The 20,768-nt window shown below is 42.8% G+C and overlaps 1 protein-coding gene across 1 annotated transcript in view; it reads right to left on the bottom strand.

Moving 5' to 3' along the window:
- Positions 1-5,704: 5,704 nt before the first annotated feature.
- The window catches only part of KHDRBS3 (KH RNA binding domain containing, signal transduction associated 3), a 127,194-nt gene continuing 112,130 nt past the window's right edge, over positions 5,705-20,768 (bottom strand). Inside the window, exons 8-9 of the mRNA XM_032223055.1 lie at positions 9,786-9,841; positions 5,705-6,376 (exon numbers count right to left, since the gene is read on the bottom strand). Coding sequence (XP_032078946.1) covers positions 6,285-6,376; positions 9,786-9,841 — 148 coding nt within the window. The 3' untranslated portion in view covers positions 5,705-6,284. The remainder of the gene's footprint in view (positions 6,377-9,785; positions 9,842-20,768) is intronic.

Below are 20,768 nucleotides of genomic sequence, written 5' to 3'. Positions count from 1 at the left end.
ACCATTCTAGACTGTGCAGTAATTATGAGTGCTTCATTAACTGACAGACCAAAACAGAAAATATTAACTTTGGAAAGAGGAATAGCCATAAAAAACTACTCAACATAAGCTCCTGAAATCTCATATTTAACCCTAACTTTTTTTCTATGTGAAATAATTCAGAAACCTTTGGCCTAGAACAAAACAGCAACAACAGATGCAAATCCTGGATGCACAAAAAAGAAATGATACTGTTCAGTTGCAAATTAGCAGAGTTAAATCTCCACCACTGTTTTGAGATATATATAAAATAGCACAAAATTTGACATATTTTACTGATTTTAAAATGGCCCAGTCTGAATCAGTGGATCTGCTCTGCTTTTGCTTACTCGTGACAATATAGCTACCGGGGTTCTCCTAAAACACGACCCACCCAAAGTGAAGGCCCAGCACTGTTTTGTGTGCATGCATTAAAATTAAGTCCTACTCCCAAAATTTGGCCCTCTTTAAGCACGTGTGTAGCTGATCTGCAAAAGCGGCCCAGAGAGGCATGTGGGGCACATGGGGCGCTCCTTTCGGTCGTGAAAGAAGCTTGGCGAGGCACGTGGGGGGAAAATTAGGACACCCCTGGAAAAGAAGGCCTATTAGTTTTTTCGGGGGTCAAAAGAAAATAAGACCCTGTCATATTTTCGAAGAAACACATTAGTAGTACCGATAGTGTTCAAGTTATGATGGCATCTTCCATTGCTAAGCATGTCAGTTGGTAAGTGAGGCACACTTGATTTTACTGGTTGTTAAAGTGAATTTCATGGTCATTAAGCAGGCCAGGCTTTTCACATTGACATTGATTATTAGAAGCAAACTCTCATAAATATACACTGGCTGACAAATACTGTATTTTGATAATGTGGCTGTGGGGCAGTAGTGGGTTCTGGTTCGTGTTGCAACCGGTACGCTACGACGGGGCCGCTGCTCAGCAGAGGTTGCGCAGGTGCCGCATGCTGTGCGCGCATGCGCAATTGGCCCGTTTCCCTCAAAAAATGATAAGGAATGCGGGCGGATGGGTGGGCCAAACGGCCCACCGTTCCGGTGCAGTGGCCGCTGCTCCCAGCTACCATCGGTACGCCCGTACCGGGCCGTACCTCCCGGAACCCACCACTGCTGTGGGGATGCTGCAATGATTATAACTGCAACAACCAATAAATTACTTTTTCCAGCGCTGTTTGTAACTTCCAATGGTCACTAAGCGAATCATTGTACGTCAAGGACTACCGATAGTTAAGTGAATTGATAAGAGCTTGTAGATGAATGAGCGAACTGCTCTTTATATTCCAAGCCACATTTTTAAAAAAAAAAATGGAATTATTCCATTCCATGCAGATTTATTAACAAATGTTTATGAAATTTTATGAAGTACATTTATACAGCAACGCAACTGAGTCACAACTGGCTCAGGGGGGCTTATAGCGTTCAAATGAACACATCTGTTCCTTATCTGATTTCGAAAGCGTATCTGGCTACGGCTTATTCTTGCTGCCTTAACCTCTAGAGAAACTGAAGCCGAAACTCTTGTTGCGTTAGCACTTAACTGCTAAGCCTGGCAGTTTTACTTTCTGAGATTCTGTACTTTTCGAAATGACTTTTATTTCTGGAAATTCTGCAAAAGGCTTTGCTAAAAACAATAAAAATGTTCTATAGTGCTCTTAACGGAGCAAACAGTACATCAGTTCATGTAAAATGCGCATTTCCTACTTCGAAAACACCTGCCATTATGTGAATAGGCTTTTATCGGGGTGGGTGGGTGAAAGGAAGCTGTTGAAGAAGGAACTATCATACCACTATGCCAATGGCTAAACACATACGATCTTCCCAAATGGTGTAAGAATGATATCATCAAACGCCGACTAAACAAGCTTTAGCGGATCGAGATTGAAAAGACGTAAGGAACTGAGGCTCAAAATTCTATATAATTGGCTATTATTATTGAAATCTCATAAATGGGTTATTTAACGTAACTTTGGAGGGGAGGGACAAAAATACTGATCTTTCTAAACATATACCTTAAACTGAATGTCTGTGGAGATTCTCAGTCATCCAGCTCATGGCTGTCCCAAAGGTGCTTTTTCCAAGATGCTTATCATCCAAGAAGCTTCTTCAGTTCTGACGGACTGGTGGAAACTGGAAGGATTTATATTCCTTGCGGTCATCCGGTTGTTAGCCCTTTCTCTGAGAGTCGTTGAGTCACTTGGAGGCCATCAAGACCATTATCTGTGCCAGCAGAGTGCAAACGGGTGTGTATTTGACTTACTCTTGGACCTGCTGAAAGAAGTGTGTTGTAAACAGGAGATGGGTTGGTGTCATATTCCTCTCCCTCCGTTGAGAGAAGGCTGTTCAATTTCAACATAGGTGGCCTCTTTGTGTACAACACAGTTCCAAGAAAGTTCCACACCCATTTTCACTATTCACATGACTCTTGAGGGCACAGGTAAACGTTTAACAGATCTTTAATAACAGAATTGGAAGGGACTTTGGAGGTCATCTAGTCCAACCCCTGCTCACGCAGGAGATCTATACTAGGGATTCGAACTGCCGAATTTTCTGATTGACATGCTCAGCGTCTTAGCCACTGAGCCATCTAGCCAAGCTTCCCTCCAAGTGGCCTCAATGTCTCTCAAGAGTACTAACAATCAGATGACTGCAAAGGAATATAAATCCTTCCATTCTCCACCATTCCACATGTCCTCAAGGAAATAACGAAGTCTAGTTGCCTTTTGAAAAAGCACCTTTGGGACATAACCCTAACCTTAAACTCTTTCTACCTGCGGTTGCACCAAACCAACTCTCACTTAGCAAAAAGAATCAGCTGAAAAGATAGTTACAAGCCTGTGTTTGGGGTCAGCATTTTTCGCCCGAAAAACAGCCTGAAAACAGTTTGAAAAATGGCCTGTTTTGACGGCATTTTTCACGCTGTTTTCACACTGATTTTCAGGCCAATTTTGGCTGGAAAAACAGCCTGAAAAATGGGTGCTTCTGATACCATGACAGTTGTTAAATCTGAGGACAGGTTTTCACCTAACATTTTTTCTGTGTCATTTATAAGTTTAAGCAGTCACTAAAATGGTTGCAATTCATAGGAGTATTTATGATAATAGGTCACAAAAAGACAGGGTAGATTATCTGATCAGGAGAATCATAGCCTAACACGCTCCCTGTTCAAACTGCGCCTCAAAGCCACGTGTCCATGTTAAAAGGGTGCAAAGTCACTGAATTTGGATGTCAACACAGGATTCGCAGCACAGGATCTACAGCGTTTAAAGAAAACATATGCAAGATGGTTTATAGGTAGCACTTCCCCCCAACGAGGTTAGCCAAAATGTTTCCTGGGTTATCTCCACTGTGTTGGAAATGTGGAAGAAGGGATGGCACATTCTACCATATTTGGTGGTCCTGTACTGAGGCCACGAAATACTGGAGAAGGATTCAAAACTGGCTAAAAGAGGTTACCGGGGCAAACATGGAATGGAAACCCGAGACTTTTTTTACTAAGCATAAAACCAGAAAACATGAGTAAATCTATATGGCATTTGAACCTACATATAATTCTGGCCGCAAGAATAACATATGCGCAATTTTGGAAATCTACTACCATACCATCGGAAGATGCCATAATTAAAAAGATTTATGAATGTGCAGAAATGGACAGAATGACGGGTTGGCTGAGGGACAAAGGAGAAACGGAACATTATCTTAGCTGGAACCTATGGTATATGTGGGCGACAAGGAGAACAGCAGGGACTTAAAACGAGGAAAGCTAAATAGCAGATGTTAACAATGGGAACTAAAAGTGAAGGTGGGTATTGTAATAGATCCCTGAACTTTGTAATGAGAAGATGCTGGTTAGAGACTATGAGGAAGAAAAAAATAATTGGGCTGTGAATGACTGTTACTGCGGGGGGGGGGGGGGGGGGAGGGGGGAGTTTGTATGTTTAAAGTTGTATTTGTATTTATATCTTATTCTTAAAAAAAATGTAACCAATAAAGATTATTTAAAAAAAACACAGGATTTGCAGCACAGGATTTGGGCTATGGTAGGGATGTGCAAACTTGGGAACCTTAAGACTTGTGGACTTCAACTCCCAGAATTCCCCAGCCAGCCGGCGGGGGAATTCTGGGAGTTGAAGTCCACAAGTCTCCCAAGTATGCACACCCCTGGGCTATGGGTTTCTGGATCCACCACAAACATAATCTCTAGCGTTCTTGATTTTTTTTTCATCTACCCCATAAAAAGTCTTTCCGCCACAAAAATGGAGCCACACTTTGAAGTTGACCAATGCCATAACTGAATCAACGTCAACCGTTTCTGAATTCAGATGCAATTAAGAAGGATCAACCATAGCTTCCGAGTCACCATTAATGGTGCAATTGGACACTGCAAGAGGAGAAAAATTTGGCTAGAAATCTCCAATTTCTTTCTCGAAGGGTTGAAAAGTGTCAAACAGTCTGAAACACATGTCATTTACTTGAAAGCAATTCTCTGGAACATTATTAACTAAAGCTTAATATATATATATATATATTAAAAAACAGATACCTACCAAAGTATCAAGAGAAACAGATCTCTTTGGGCCTCCGTACGTTCCAAATGACTCCTAATAAAAAAAGAAGAAAATGCTCTTTTTTTTTACTAATTCAAGAACTCCACTTTTCTAAAATCTAAAATTAACAGAACAAATCATAAAGAATGAACACCACAATTAAAAAAGACACCAAGCCAACAAAGAGGAATAAGGTTTAAGGGGCAAAACATCTCTAATGGTTTGAGTTCTTAGTTACATTATTTTGTCCATAAATTCTAGGATTTACAAGTTACTAGTTATGATGTTTTACATTGGTTTAATCATGAAGACTTGGCTCCAATTAAACTGTCTAAGGCTTTTTTTTTTTTAGGTACTAGCACAAATTAAACTTTTTAAGATGAAATTTTAGATGGTGATCTTAAAAGCCTCTCTCTGTAATCTAAAATAAAACTGTGGTAATTGGTATGCTTCACCTGCTTTTATGGGTTATATTAAGATAAATTAAGTGAGATTAAAATCTTATTTGATTTATTTACCTTTTGCAAATGAAGACCGTTTTAAGGGTTACATCCTCAGCCTCTGACGAAAAGCGACCGCAATTAGTCATGTCAGAAAGTCTTTAAAAGCTTTGAGTTTATTGCTTCCGGCACACAGGAGTGAGGTTGTCATTAAGGTATCAAAACTCTCAGAAAACAACAACAACAAAAAAAATATATATTCCAAAGTTGCGCTAATGAAGAAATTGCTCAACAAGATGAAAAACTAAGTCACAGGTTATTTTTGATTGATTCTCTGCGTTTTTTTTTAAATTTATCTACTTCAAAAAATGCATTAGCTATTTTAAAACAAGAATATATATATATATATATATTTTAAAGTTGGAATCCAGCCGCTCAATACCTTTTGGATACTTTCTTTAACAACTCTTTAAATCTATATTGTGTGCATAAATGGAAAACAAGAGAGAGATAGCTATAGTAAACGTAAGGCACCTTTAGGTTTTTACCATTTAAAAAAAAATAGCTGTACAGATATTTTAAGAGGACCCATTTTATGCTGATCGTTGTTAAAAAAAAATCACTCCTTCCCTGTTTACAACTATTTATTAAGGTTTTTAAATAAATAATGCATACTCTCACACACACTGATTTTTCTTTCAAAAGTTTATTTAGTATCAAGCAAGAATAAACTTTGCTTAACACTACAGAACATTTCAAGACTCAAATTACAAAATACCACATTATTTGCATTTGTGATCGCTTTCCCTTTTTTTTTTTTTACGCATGTTTGCAAGAGAAAAAACTAGCAAAATAGTTGAAAGGTAAAACTAGAGAAGAACTTAATTGTTGAAAACCTTTAAAATAAAAGGTTACGCTTAGGTTAAAATAATAGATTAACATATTTAGTAAACCTAGCTGTTTTTAACACTAGTTAAAGGTGTTTTTTTTCCTTTTTGAATTTTTTTTTTGATCACCTATTTTCCCTTTTTTTTTCCTCCCCCCCCCCCCCCGCTCTCCCAAATACAATCCAGAAATAAGAAAGCTCATTTCACTTGTCTTCCTTCCTGTACAAGTTTTTCAGTCAGCAAAAAATAGATTAAGCTCAGTCCGTCCATTCAGATTAAGCACTTTGATTTTAATAAAAAGGGATTGTTCATAGAAAAAAATTACTTTGAACAGTTTACAGGACTGGTGGAGATTGGGCAATTCACAACATCGGACAGAATAATCAGTATCTTGCATATGGCTGCTCTCTGTAGCTTCCTTTTGTTGATCTTGATGAAGGAGCCTTGTGTCTTGAGTTGGTCCAGTCTTCCTGTCCTGAAATCACAAAGTTTGGAAAAGGGGTAAGGCGTTTTCGACCAATCTTTGAGATGAACGTCTATTTTATTTTTTTTCAAGGTAGAGGAGGGAGGGATGGATGGGTGGGTGAAAAAAAAAAAAAACCATCCAAGAGGGAAGATTTTCAATCCTTCCATGATACCTTTTCCTCGAGGCCCTCAGCAGCCCCGAAACACATCTTGCATGGAATGTCTGAACAAAAATTCAAACAAACCTGGCTCAGAATGAGGATGCTAATCTCAACCTGAAGTAAAAGCTAGGCCTAATCTCAATTCTTCAGTGGCAGCAAAGCTCTAGGTCACTGAATTATACTTGTTTCTGGATTATAAGCCTTCCTTCTTGTTCCTTTCACCTTCCTTCTTCCCCTTCCACCCTTCTTCCTTTACTTCCCCATCCTTCTCTATTTCCTTCTCCCTTTCCCTCCCGCATTTCTTCCTCTCACCTTCCTTTCTTTCCTTCCTTCCCCTTTTTCTTCCCACCTTCCTGTTCCTCACCTTCCTTCCTTTCTTCCCTTCTCTTCTTCCTTCCCCTTCCCATCTTCCTTCCTGTCCCTCTCACCTTCCTTTCTTGCCTTTCCTCTCCTTTCTTCCCCTTTCTCTCTCCTTCTTTCCTCTTCCTCTCCTTCCTTCCTTTTCTTTCTTTCTCCTTCCTTCCCTCCCAAGAAAAGAATAGGAAAAAAACCCATAACGGTACCATTCCACTCATCGAAACCACTTTAAACAATGTAAGACATCAACAATAAAATCCTCAATGAGATGGCCCATTTCTGCTCAGTGTCCAAAAGGAAGCAAAGATGGATGTAGGTGTATTTCCCCTTGGAGAAATCATTCCTGGCTGGGATATCCCAGCATCAAATGATTTTTCCTGTAACTACACATACGAGAGTGCAAGGATCTATAATATAAGTGCATAACAAGAGTCCCAATAGCGCAATGGTTAAACGGCAGCACTGCAGGCTAACTCTGCCCAAAGCCTGGAGTTCGATCCTGACCAGCTCAAGGTTGACTTAGGCTTCCATCCTTCCGAGATGGGTAAAATGAGGACCCAGAATGTTGGGGACAAGATGCTGACTCTGTAAGCTGCTCAGAGAGGGCTGTAAAGCATAATGGACTGGTATGTAAGTCCAAATGCTATTGCAATAAATTATTCTTTTCTTTACAGGATTCTTTGCTACTCCCCCTCTCGGTCCCTGGACATTAGGTGGGAGAAGAACAGGAGAACAGAGACTTGAGATGGTGTCAGCAGAAGTATTGGAAGATAGTAATGACTCACTCCCTGTTTGCACCAAGCACACCATGAGCTCAGGGCTAACATGTTCTCCTGCAAGAAGGCAAAAAGGGACAACTCATATTGATGTCGGAGCATGGAACAATCAAAGCTCTGAAGTCCACGGAGACCAATTTAGCATGTTGCAAGGGGAAAAAAAGAGGAAGCTTCGGTGACTTTTCAGAGAATCAGCTGCTTCCCCTCGAGGTGACTTAAGAGCCACTTAAACCCGTCACGTGGAGAGAGCTTGCACGGTAGAATAATTTACAGTATCACGACAAACTCCCAAATTAAAGAGGATGGGGGCTTCAGTTGACAAATGCTGTTTTAATCCCCTCCTACCTACAAAGAGCCTTAGGGGAAAAAAAATTCAGTCTTGTTTTCCCCCAACGTCTAGCAATTAGCAGGGAAATCTGCAGTAACTCTGACAATAAGGAAAGTGTGGTGTGTGCGTTTGCCTTCATGGGTGTGAAGGTGTCACTGTCAGTCCTGGTTGAAATTTCGACTCCCTGATATCTAGCCACAATTTTAACTTCTTATTCCTTTCCCCATAACATCTCGGGACATCCTTCATCCAATACCTCTAGTCCCGTGATGGCGAACCTATGGCATGCGTGCCACAGGTGGCATGCAAAGCCATTTATTAGGGCACACGAGGCATTACCCTGTCAGCTCCAACACGCATGTGTGCACTGGCCAGTTGACTTCAACCTTCATTTTTGGCTGTTTTTCTCCCTACGGAGGCTTCAGGAAGCTTCCCTGAAGCCTCCGGAGGGAGAAAAATGGCCCTACAGCAACCCGGAAGTTTGGAAATGTGTGTGTGTGTGTGTGTGTGTGTCACGCATAGAATTATGAGTATGGGAGCACCCACACACAACCCCCCTGTGCTCCCCCAGCCTTTGGCACGTGATGGCAAAAAGGTTAGCCCTCACTGCTCTGGTCTATTACAATCTTTAAAAATTCAGCTTTGTGCTCCAAACCTTCGCTTTTATTTCATTGGACCCCATTCTCTTTCCCTATTCCGTTACATGGCTGGCTGGGGAATTCTGGGACTTGAAGTCCACACAGTTTAAAATGGCGGAGGTTGAGAAACACTGCGAGAGATGAAGAGGAGTTGTCCCCACGCCATCCAATGTAGTGGAATGGGGAAATTACCTTGGCCAAATTTCCTTAGATGGACAGCCATTTTGGTATTCACTTGCCATTCCCCAGTTTGGCTGGTGAAAAGGTAAATTCAATTTCCTAATCGCTCCACTTTGGGACCGAACCCACAGTCCCCTGCTGCATAAAATGGCAGATTGAAAGAATCACAAAGCAGCGTCATACAGGCTAGCTTAACCACAGCTTAACGCAGGAATTTAAATCAAGCAGCCCTGAACTGGGTGGATCTAACCTTTACAATGACCATGTAGGATAAAAATAAACGTGGCACGACAAAACCACGCTCCACTAAAGCGCGCCCGATTAAACTGCGTCGCTGACGTCATCAGCAGGGCGACAACAGCGACCGCGGAGAAAAAAGGGCGCTTTAAATAGCGCTTTGAAAGCAAGCCGATTCACGTTAAGGTAAGGGTTAGGTTTAGGGTTAGGTTTAGGGTTAGGTTAAGGGTTAGGGTTAGGTTTAGGGTTAGGTTAAGGGTTAGCGTTAGGTTTAGCGTTAGGTTAAGGGTTAGGTTTAGGGTTAGGTTTAGGGAGGTTAGGTTTAGGTGTTAATTTTAGCTTTAGCGTTCGCAGCGTGCTTTTTTCGTCGCACTGTGATGACGTCAGCTACGCGGTTTCGTCGAGCGCGCTTTAGTCGAAGGCGGTTTTGTGGTGGAACCAAAAATAAATCCCACCCCCCCCCCAATATTTGTGTCGGAAACTAACGTAGCTAAGTTTAACTCTGCCTTCCTGTAATCCCAAACTTTCCTTCTGTGTATACCGCATGCTGAACGAGACAGAGAGAGAGATAGGGGGTGGGGGGAAGAGAACATGCCTTGAATAATTTCATCTCCATGCATAATTAATTCTCATTTTCAATAATAATGACAACATGGGGCATTATTACTCTGGGAAACATACTGTAGAGCCATCACCCCTTTTTCGACATCAAAGTGAATTCCAGAGCATTCAAAGTACTCACTATAAGAATCGTACGTCTCGTCGTTCAAGCCATGGGCATAGTCATAGTAATCGCCACTGTTTGGAAGAAAAAGAAAATATATTAATCTTGTTATAAGACAGAATGAAGCTGACCCTACTTAGCAGCTACATTTTTGAAGGTCTTTCGGAAGTAGCAAGAAGACATTGGTGAGCAGTGCATATTGATACACTGAAATACATAAATACATACATATATATGAAAGCTAAGTGAGAAATATAAATATACATATATGTATACACACACACATACACACATATATCAGCACAAATATAACACAAATGTAACAAAAAGGCAACAGTAAAAATATTGGGTTTCTGTCTGTCTGGTCTCTTGTGGACAGAGGCGATCCAGACAGAAACCAAATATATCTGGATGGTCTCTTGTGACGAGCCGAAGGACAGAGAATGGAAGTAGTGATCTTCCTCCCATATTTGGGCATACCGGGGGTTGTAACTCTAAATAGATACCTTTCACCCTGGCTTGGCTGATAAGGAGTCAAACTCTGTGGCTTAGTGGTTAATGCATCTGCCTAAGATGCAATACAGCACAGGTTCGATTCCCAGTAAGGGTATGGCTAGCTGATGAGAGCTAAATAGCTTGAAATAGATCTATACTAGTCTCCCTTTATTTATTTATCAGCACAAATACAACAAATGTAACAAAAAGGCAACAGTAAAAATATTGGGTTTCTGTCTGGATGGTCTCTTGTGACGAGTCAAAGGACAGAGAATGGAAGTAGTGATCTTCCTCCCATATTTGGGCATACCGGTGTTTGTAACTCAAAATATTATATAATGACAACATGGGATGCGTATGTATGTATGTATGTATGTGTCCATCCATCCGTCTGTCCATCCATCCATCCATCCATCTTTGAAGGTAGACTATGATGCTTGAACTCATCAGCAAGGCCAAAAGGGGAGGAAAACTTAAGAAGTTCACCAGAGTGATATTAAAGAGCTCCAAATTCAGATGGCTAAATGTATTCATTTTAAATACATCCAACAGTTCTTTAGTTCTGATTCCAAGGAAAAGCACAACACCATAAAGAAGTCAAGTTATAATAAAACAAACACAAATTTAATAAAAATCACGTAAAAATGCGATGACTTGGTAATGCTTTAAAATGGCCACGGTGCTCAAATAAAGATGGAATTGTCACCCTTTTAAAAATAAATAAATAAATGCTTTGCTTCCCCAAAAATAAGACCGGGTCTTACATTAATTTTTTGCTCCAAAAGATAGATTAGGGCTTATTTTCCATTTTTGGTCTTGTTTTCAGGGAAATCCGGTACTAAATGCATCCATCTGGTTGGCGACCTTAACTGCTGCTTATTTTGGGGGGACGGTTTGAATTATGACAGAGGTCCTCAAATGAAGGCCCGGGGGCCGGATCTCAAGGAAGGGAGGAAGAAAGGAAGGGAGGGAGAAAATGTGAGAAAGAGAGAGAGAAAAAAGAAAAAAGTAAACAGGAAAGAAAGAAAGAAAGAAAGAAAGAAAGAAAGAAAGAAAGAAAGAAAGAAAGAAAGAAAGAAAGAAAGAAATGGTCACCTCTGCCTTAATTATCTCAAGTAAGGGGGAAAGGGAGAAAATGAGAGAAAGAGAGAAAAAAAGAAAAAGAAAGTAAATAATAAATAAATAAATAAATAAAGAACTGGTCACCTCTGCCTTAATTATCTCAAGTAAGGGAGGAAGGGAGAAAATGAGAGAAAGAAAAGAGAAAGAAAGAAAGAAAGAAAGAAAGAAAGAAAGAAAGAAAGAAAGAAAGAAAGAAAGAAGTGGTCACTTCTGTCTTAACTATCTCAAGGGAGGGAGGGAGGGAGGGAGGGAGGGAGAGGAGATTGTGGGTGGCCGGATGCTTGCAGGTTGCTACATCCTATCTTGGCCCATGAGCTCTAAATTAAAGGTAAAATTCCCATTTCTCAGTTTGCTCCTCAGGAACGTTCCAGATATTCTCCAGCAGGCTCCCGCCGGATGAATCAGCACTGCATATTTGGAATTTCGAATTTGTAATCAGCAGAGTCTACCGTTTTCTCTCTCTGCTGCAGGACTTCAAAACACAGAAAAGCGACATTTATGGGCCGTGAATGGGATGCTTCATTATATCGCACTGAATGCAAGCATTCTCACTCTGCATGGTAGCCGCCCATCCCTATGGAAAGCACCTGAGATAACTATCAGTACTGGGGGGGGGGGGCACAGACACGCCACTGTTCAGATGCTCCATGAAGAACCCCCACCCCCACCAGAATTATGGACCCACAGTCTGAACAGCTTCGCGGGAGAAGAAAACGCAGCCCTGTTTTTGACTCGCAAAACTTTGCCTCCCCTCCCCATCACACCAAGATGCTTATCTCTTGATGGAGACCTCTGCAGTGACAGCTGCTATTCCTTCCCTACAATATCTTGATTACTTCTTGTAGGAGCTATCAAGGCTGGAAGCTTCCAGCAGCTGAGCCCTTCTTTCCACTCCCTGTCAATCCTGTCAGAATTACTTTGGCCGGGCTTCATTTCACAAACCCAAACGCCTGTTAAAGCAAACATGACTTGCCTCTCGTGGGCATGTAAACAGCAGAGCCAATAATTCCTTGGAAAGGAGGAAAAATCACTTATTTACATTGAAGGTATATGAAAAACAAAACAAAAAAGCCCACAAATGATATTAGTTGACAGATCCTTCACCCACGATAATCATATTTTTTTTTAAAAAAAGAAGAAGCGGTAACTCAAAGCGATCGCCGAGGCTAGGTTTTGGTGGGTTTATCTCGGCCTGGAGGGGAACAGAATCCTGTTTGAGTAACCCCTTGGCAGACTGAAGAAGACCTGGCTTATTAAAACATAAAACCTCTTTTGCTAAATAGAGGATGCAGAAATGATGACACAGGTGCCAATGTCATCACACAAGGGCCACAAGAACCTACTTGCTGACACCATTCACAATAGTTGAAACCAGAGGTGGGTTCCTACCAGTTCGCACCTATTCGGTAGAACCGGTTCGTCAAATCTACCGAACCGGTTAGAAGAGGTTCTACCAGTGGACCCAGAAAGCAGGCCACACCTACAGAAGAGGTTCCAAAAAATTTTGGAAACCCACCACTGGTCCTTGGATATGATTATTCTACACTATCCTGCTCATATTTATAAAACTCAGTGCCTCTGTGAAAGGTAAGGATGACTCCTGCGTTTGTGGTGCAATCAGAACATTGCGGGTGTTGAAGTTGTTTTAACGCAAACCAAAGATGCCTTTTAAAAAACAAGTTTACATCATATTCTTATGCAGGCCAGTGCTGTGTGTGAGGTCATTTAAGGTGGTTCTGACAAGTGTCGTCGGCATCTTCATATCCGGTCACATGGGCAGCAAGCCACTCCAATCTGGTCACATGGGCGGCAAGCCACTCCCACAAAGGAGGCCACACCCACAGAGTAGGTTCAAACAATTTTTGAAACCCGCCACTGCCCACGCCCCACCTAAGCATCTCTGAAATCCTGATTAACCCCCCCCCCACACACACACATATAATTCTTACTTTACTCAAAAAGTGAACTCTACTCAGGCAGAGGAAGCCCAAAAGGCCATGAACGTGGTCTAAACAAGGTTGAAATTGCTCCCCATTAAAAATCAAATTGCCTTCCTGTGGGGCCTGGGCCCCACGTTGGGAAACACTGTTGTAGAGATTCTCCGTCATCCAGGTCATGGTTGTTCCAAAGGTGCTTTTTCAGGAAACAACTGGACTTTTCTTATTTTTTTCTTTGAAGAGGTTTCGCTTCTCATCCAAGAAGCTTCTTCAGTTCTGACAGGATAGTGGGAAAAGGAAGGATTTATATTCCTTGCAGAGAGGTGGTCATTTGCATCCTTTTAGAGGGTCGTTGAAGCACTTGGAGGTTCATCTGTGTCCTCGGGGTCACCTGAGTGATGCTCCTGGTTCCTGTAGTCTGAAATCATTTTTTCTCTCTTTCTGGAAAATTCGTTCATATTCCCAGCACCATTTGAAGGGTGTTCCACTCAAATGGCATAGCTAAAAGTCCATAGAGATTCTCCGTCATCCGGGTCATTTCCTCCCAAAGGTGCTTTTTTGGGAAACAACTGGACTTTTCTTGTTTTTTCTTTTGAAGAGGTTTCGCCTCTTATCCAAGAAGCTTCTTCGGCTCTGACTGGATGGTGGGGAATGGAAGGATTGAGACTCCTTGCAGACAGCTAGTCATTTGCATCCTTTTAGAGCAGGGGTGTCAAACTTAATTTCCCTGAGGGCCACATCAGGGCTGTTATTGACCTCGGGGGTGGGGGAGGTGTGGCTGAACTGGGTGGGCATGGCCAGCTTGATGCCACTAACCAAATTGCTGGCATGTTTCCTTTTTGCATTGGGTAGACAGGGCCGAAGCCACGCTGGGCAGACGTTGTCTCTTTGCGCTGGTAGACTGGAGCTGAAGCGACATGAGTGTTTATAGTTTTATCTTGGGAAGCAGTTGTGCCTATTTTTTTTCTTTTATGTACACTGAGAGCATATGCACCTGTTGATCTCCGGGTGCGCTTCAGGGTATTACTTACCACCTATAAAGCCCTCCATGGTAGTGGATCTGAGTACTTGAGAGACCGCCTCCTGCCGATTACCTCCCTCCGACCAATTAGATCGCACAGATTGGGCCTCCTCCGAATCCCATCCGCCAGTCAATGCCGACTGGCGACTACGCGGAGGAGAGCCTTTTCAGTAGCAGCTCCGACCCTGTGGAACGACCTCCCCGTCGAGATTCGCACCCTCACCACCGTCCAGACCTTCCGCATAGCCCTTAAAACCTGGCTATCCCATCAGGCCTGGGGATAAGTTTCTAATTCGCCCCACCCGAGTGTTGAGTGTTGAATGAAAGTTGTGTTTTTACTGTTTATTTTATTCACATATTGTTTATGTCTCTGTATTGCACCCCCCCTTTCCCTATGAATGTAAGCCGCCCTGAGTCCCCTCAGGGAAAAGGGCGGCCTATAAATCCCAAATAAATGACAAAAAAATTACAAATGACAAAGACAAATTCCTTGTGTCCAATCACACTTGGCCAATAAAGAATTCTACCCTGTTCTATTCTATCGAAGTGACATGGGTATTTATAGTTTTATCTTGGGAAGCAGCTGTGCCTATTTTTTTTCTTTTATGTACACTGAGAGCATATGCACCAAAGACAAATTCCTTGTGTCCAATCACACTTGGCCAATAAAGAATTCTATTCTATTCTATCGAAGCGACATGGGTGTTTATAGTTTTATCTTGGGAAGCAGTTGTGCCTAGTTTTTTCTTTTATGTACACTGAGAGCATATGCACCAAAGACAAATTCCTTGTGTCCAATCATACTTGGCCAATAAAGAATTCTATTCTATTCTATTCTATTCTGTTCTATTCCTATTTCTACTCTATTCTAAAATGGGAGGCTCTTTTAGACTGTCATTCATGCCCGAGGCACAAAGTCATAGGGGCTTCCAAATCTGATAAAGAAATAAATACATTTTAACTGTGTTCTTTATGTATGACCGAATGAATGAATTCTAACCAGGCTCAAAACAGAACCACTAAATCAAAGTCACCACTAAGTGCCAGAAATATCACAGGCAGAAACTGACCCGCAAGTGATGAATTCATTTAATTGTCCTAAAACAAGCCAGTAGACAAAACAAAAACCCCATTTTGACCTGCACAAAAAATGGAAAAACGACAGTGTGGCTCAAAGGGTTGGATAGATTTCTCCAAACCGTGACCCGACAAAAGCGCGAACGTCATAAGCGCGCCGACAACACCGCGGCACTAAAACAGCGATGTCAAAAGCGCGCCGACAACAGCGCGATTTAATTTAAGGTAAGATTTACATTTAGGTTTAGGGTTAGGTTTAGGGTTACGTTACAGCGCGCTTCTGTCGGCGCGCTTTTGTCGGTGCGCTTCAGGGCTAATTAGTCGCTCATTCGTCGCACGGTTTCGACACCGCGGTTTAGTCAGGCGCGCTTTTGTTGTGCGCGCATTTGTGGTGGAACCCTCCAAACGGGTTCGTAATAAAGTTGATCTGAAAGCCAGAACACATTGGGACTTTCCAGATTTCAACGTAGATAAATCAGGGGGCTTTCAAATGGAACAGAGGCACCTTAGCTCCTGCTTCCATCCTCCTGTGTGCAGTTGTGTACGTTGGGAATTGTGGGAGTTGAGTTCCCCGCATCTTCCAGCTGCCACAGTTGAGAAACGGTGACCTAAAGCAACAGCTCGCTTCCATCTTCAGGTTTATCCTAGCTTTCCAATAGACCAGAGGACCTTAAATGAAATTAATTGATACGCGCCACTAAGCGGGAGAAGATGCGCTAAAGCACCACGGGCTCCCAGGGAGCAAAGTTTCCCAGATCACTCTTTTCTATCTCTTCGTGTAAAAGTCTGCTACTTTACTTGACCTTTGCAAAGGTTTCAACGCGGAGTTTCCGGCATGGTTCACTCACATGGAGTAACTAGGATGCCCATAGTGAAACCTTTCGTCTTCTGCATGAATAGCACTTCAGGTTCAAAGCCGCCGGTCAGCCGGAAAGAGACCTGCCTAATCGTGTTAGATCAACAGCCGTGGAGATCCATATCAGGTTAAACCTTGGGCAAGTCTGGCTGGCTTGGTGTAACACTATGAATTATGAAATCCTCCTACCTTCCCCTGGCTGAGTAAAAGGTCTTCTCCTGCATCTATGCAGCAGCTCCTTAGCAAACGAAAGCTGCCTATTTTTTTATTTTTTATTTTAGTAAAGATGCTAAGACAAGAGATGGCAAATCTTTTTGGCACCGAGTGCCCAAACCAGAACACCTGTGCGGGCATGTGCATGTGTGCGTACTGGAGTGCCAGAAACCCGAACACCAGCTGGCCAGCATGCACACACGTCCTCTGGATGATTTTCGGTCTGTTTTCAGGCGGTTTTTGTGCCATTTTTGGCCTAAATAACAGCCCAAAAACGCCCTGAAAAATTGCCTGATTTTTGGCTGTTTTTCTGGGCCATTTTCAGGTCATTTTCAGGCTGTTTTTTGGGTCATTTTCAGTTTTCAAGCACTCCAGCACCCGCGAAGTCCAGCTGGCTGGAGGGCCAGAATCCAGAAGACCAGCTGGCGATGGCATGCGTGCCCACAGGGAGGGCTCTGTGTGCCACTTATGGCATGCGTGCCATAGGTTCACCATCACAGTGTTAAGATGTTGCTACCTTCCCACCAAAGGTGGCACCTATTTTTCTACTCGCGTTTTCTTTACGTGCTTTCGAACTGCTAGGTTGGCAGAAGCTGGGACAAACGACGGAGCTCGGGATTCGAACCGTCGACCTTTCTGATCGACAAGCTCAGCAGCCACTGAGCCACCGCGTCCCTTTAGCCAAGGCAGACAAAATGGGGCAAAACTCACTCAACAACTATCTCACTTAGCAAAAGAAATTTTGGGCTCAAGGGGGGGTTTGTAAGTTGAGGAGCACCTGTGTTTTCTAGCATCTCGAGGCCAACTCCAAGGATGACGGATGAGGCAGCTTGGGTTTTTCTAATAAAAAAGATCTTTCCAAGCCTTCTCTGTCGTTGGAGATTAGCAGGACAGTATCTAATCAAAAGCGACCCCCTGTTTCTTCGGCTGTGGCTTTTCTGCTTTACTCATTTGTGCATTTTTTTTTTGTTTTTGTGGTGAGGTAGCTTAACGTCAGCAAGAACATCCATCCTGATTTTCATCCTTTCTTCCAGTCTGGCACTTGCAGTCAGCTTTCATCCCCTACAGCTAATGGTGGCTTGGTTGTCTCCCAAGCAATTAAAACAAATATAAGCAGGATAATCTCCAGCTGCAGCATAATCTTAAAATGCCTTTTATCTCCGAGAATAGCATGTCCCAGCCCTCGCCATACAAAACACTCTCGGCCTCACAAAGAATAAGCCTTCGGATGATCCCTTTTTAAAGGACTAATTTTTCCTCGGCTTTTCTTCACCCCAAGCTGGGCGCCTCCAAATATATTTATTTTTATTGACTGATGTTTATTTTTATTTTTTTTAGGCCACTCATCATCTTAATCCCTGGGTGTTGTACAAAAGGGAACGCTGGAAGAATTCTACACATCTTGAATTTATTTATTTATCCAATTTCTCTAGCCTCCCGTACTCAATCCAATTGGTCGCAGAGTAATACCACAGCAATTAAAACCACAAAAAAGTGATTGTACATTGTTTGAGAGATCACATTTGGCTAGAGCCAGGATGGCAAATTTGTGGCACGCAGAGCCCTCTCTACAGACACGCCAACTGTCACCCCAGCCCAGCTCCGCCGCGAATGCGTGTGCACCTCCCGCCGCCCATCTGGTCTTCGGGTCTCTGCCGCCCATCGTGGTGAGTGGGGCGCATGCTTGGGGGTTGTTTGCATTGCATTTTGGGGCCTTACACAACGTTCCCGTGCCCTGTTTGGACTTCCAGGTTGGGGCAGGAGACTTTCCCGGCCCAAAAAGTGGCACGGGGGGGGTGGGTCGCACACGCATGCACGGGTGGTGGGGCGCACGGGGCGTGCATGTGCATTGCATTATGGATTGCGGGCATGCAGGCACTTTTGGCACACAATGACAGAAAGGTCAGCCATCACTGGGCTAGAGCAAGAAAATACAGCACCCTATAGCATTTTTTTTTTAAATATATAGGCACTTCAGTGCCTAAACTGTTTCTACCTTCTAAAATCTGCTGCATTTTGCTGGATGGGGAATCCTGGGAGTTGAAGTCCAGCTTGAAAAAAACTCACTCTTACACACTCTTCTTTAGCTGTGGCATTTCTGAACATTTTCATTCCCTGACGAAGAATTAAATTGGTTTGCAGGAATTGGGTATGTCAAGTTAAATGAAAAGAAGGACTAGGGATGACATGATAGTTTTCCGATATTTGAAAGGGTGCCCCAAAGAATTGGGGAGTCAACCTATTCTCCAAACCATCTTAAAAGGAGGACAAGAAGCAATGGGTGAAAACTGATCAAGGAGAGAAGCAATTTAGAACTGAGGAGGAATTTTCTGACAGTTAGAACAATTAATCAGTGGAACAACCTGCCTCCAGAAGTTGTGAATGCCCCAACACTAGGAGTTTTTAAGAAGAGATTGGACAACTATTTGCCTGAAGTGGTATAAGGTTTTCTGCCTCAGCAGGAGGTTGGACTAGAAGACCTCCAAGGTCCCTTCCATCCTTACAAAGCAGAGTGAAGTTGACTTTACATCATCCTCAGTGTTGCTTCTGAAATATTGCAAGCACACAGGGGACACCAAGATTTAATCAGGGCTGTCTCCACAAATTCCTTCCTGTCCCTCAAAACAAAACAAAAAATAAATTAGCTAATTATTAGCGCACTGCCTTCTATCTCTTCAGCTGGGATGGGAAAGTGAGGGTTTTTCCACCTCCTTTTTAAAAAAAAGATCACAATTGAGCCCCAAATTTCTGTTGCTAATTAAAACAGCTGTGGTGACTTTTATCCCCATTTTACAACCTTTCTTCCCTTCCCTTCTTATGTGACTCACTACAGTTGTTAAGTTAGGAACATGGCTGTTAAGTGAATCCCGCTTCCCCCATTGGACTTTGCTTGTCAGAAGGTCGCAAAAGGTGATCACGTGACCCCAGGACATTGCAACCGTCATAAATACACGCCAGTGGCCAAGCGTCCGGATTTTGATCACGTGAGCCTGGGGTAGCTGCAACCATTGTTAAGTGTGAAAAACATAAGTCACTTTTTGGGTGCCGTTGTTAACATCCAATGGTCTCCAAATAAACAATTGTAAGTCAAACACTACCAGTATCTGAAGACGTGGTGGCTCAGTGGTTAAAACGATGAGCTTGTTGATCAGAAAGGTTGGCAGTTCGAATCCCGAGTGCCACGTAACGGAGCGAGCTCCCGTTAGCTGTCCCAGCTTCTGCCAACCTAACAGTTCGAAAGCATGTAAAAAATGCAAGTAGAAAAAGAGGGACCACCACTGGTGGGAAGGTAACAGCGTTCAGTGCGCCTTCGGCATTTAGTCATGCCGGCCACATGACCGTGGAGACGTCTTTGGACAGTGCTGGCTCTTCAGCTTTGAAAAAGAGAGGAGCAATGCCCCTTAGAGTCAGGAACGACTAGCACATGTGTGCAAGGGGAACCTTTACCTTACCAGTATCTGAAATTTCCAGATGTTTCTTGCTTGGAACTTTTTAAACAGCAAATCTCCTTTCTCAGTTCACACTCCGCAAAGGTTTTAACGCAGAAGGTGCACAAAAGCCAAAGCTAATTAAAACTCCTTTTCCCGGGAAGCCGTTTCGACGGAGCGCGCACACAATTTCCACGTCTGAACCGAACAACTTCCTGGGAACAAAGCTTGGCTGTTTTTGCACATAGAAACCTTTGCAGTGCCAGAAGGGAATTAGATCTCAGGCACATTCCCCCCCCCCGCCCCTCCCGCTTTGCTTTGTCAACTAGAGCAGGGAAAAAAACTTGGAGCTCTTCCCCTGAGCCTTCTGTGAGATCAGGAAAACAACAGCGGTTGCCTGCTTAAAAATTCAAACGTATTTGTAATTGATGCTGAAGAAGCCTTCCAGGTCTGACTCCATTCACAGGACATCATCTGCCATGTGGAACTGAGAAAAGTAAAATAAATAAATAAAGGTGCCTCTCGCTTTTAACACAACACAGGCTTTATTGGGAACAGACCTGTTTTCAAAGGAGAGAAAGCAGATGCCTCATTAAAGCTCACTCTCACCTCCATTATAGTTATTTTTCCTTGTGAAAGTCAAGCTACCCCATATATCCGAGCAGTAGATTTTAAGAGACGTCTTCACGTCTGTTCGCAAGCGAGAGACAGGGATGCATTTTAATGACCTCAACGTGATGGATATCCTTGAGACGGATATATTACAGCTCGAAGCAGCTTCACTTACATGGTGCAATGTTACAAATGGGAGGCTTTTTTTTGGGGGGGGGGGTGTTCAAGAATAATGAGTAT

Source organism: Thamnophis elegans, chromosome 8 (assembly GCF_009769535.1).
Source record: "Thamnophis elegans isolate rThaEle1 chromosome 8, rThaEle1.pri, whole genome shotgun sequence".
Lineage (NCBI taxonomy): Eukaryota > Metazoa > Chordata > Lepidosauria > Squamata > Colubridae > Thamnophis > Thamnophis elegans.
This window is presented reverse-complemented; position numbering and strand designations above follow the sequence as displayed.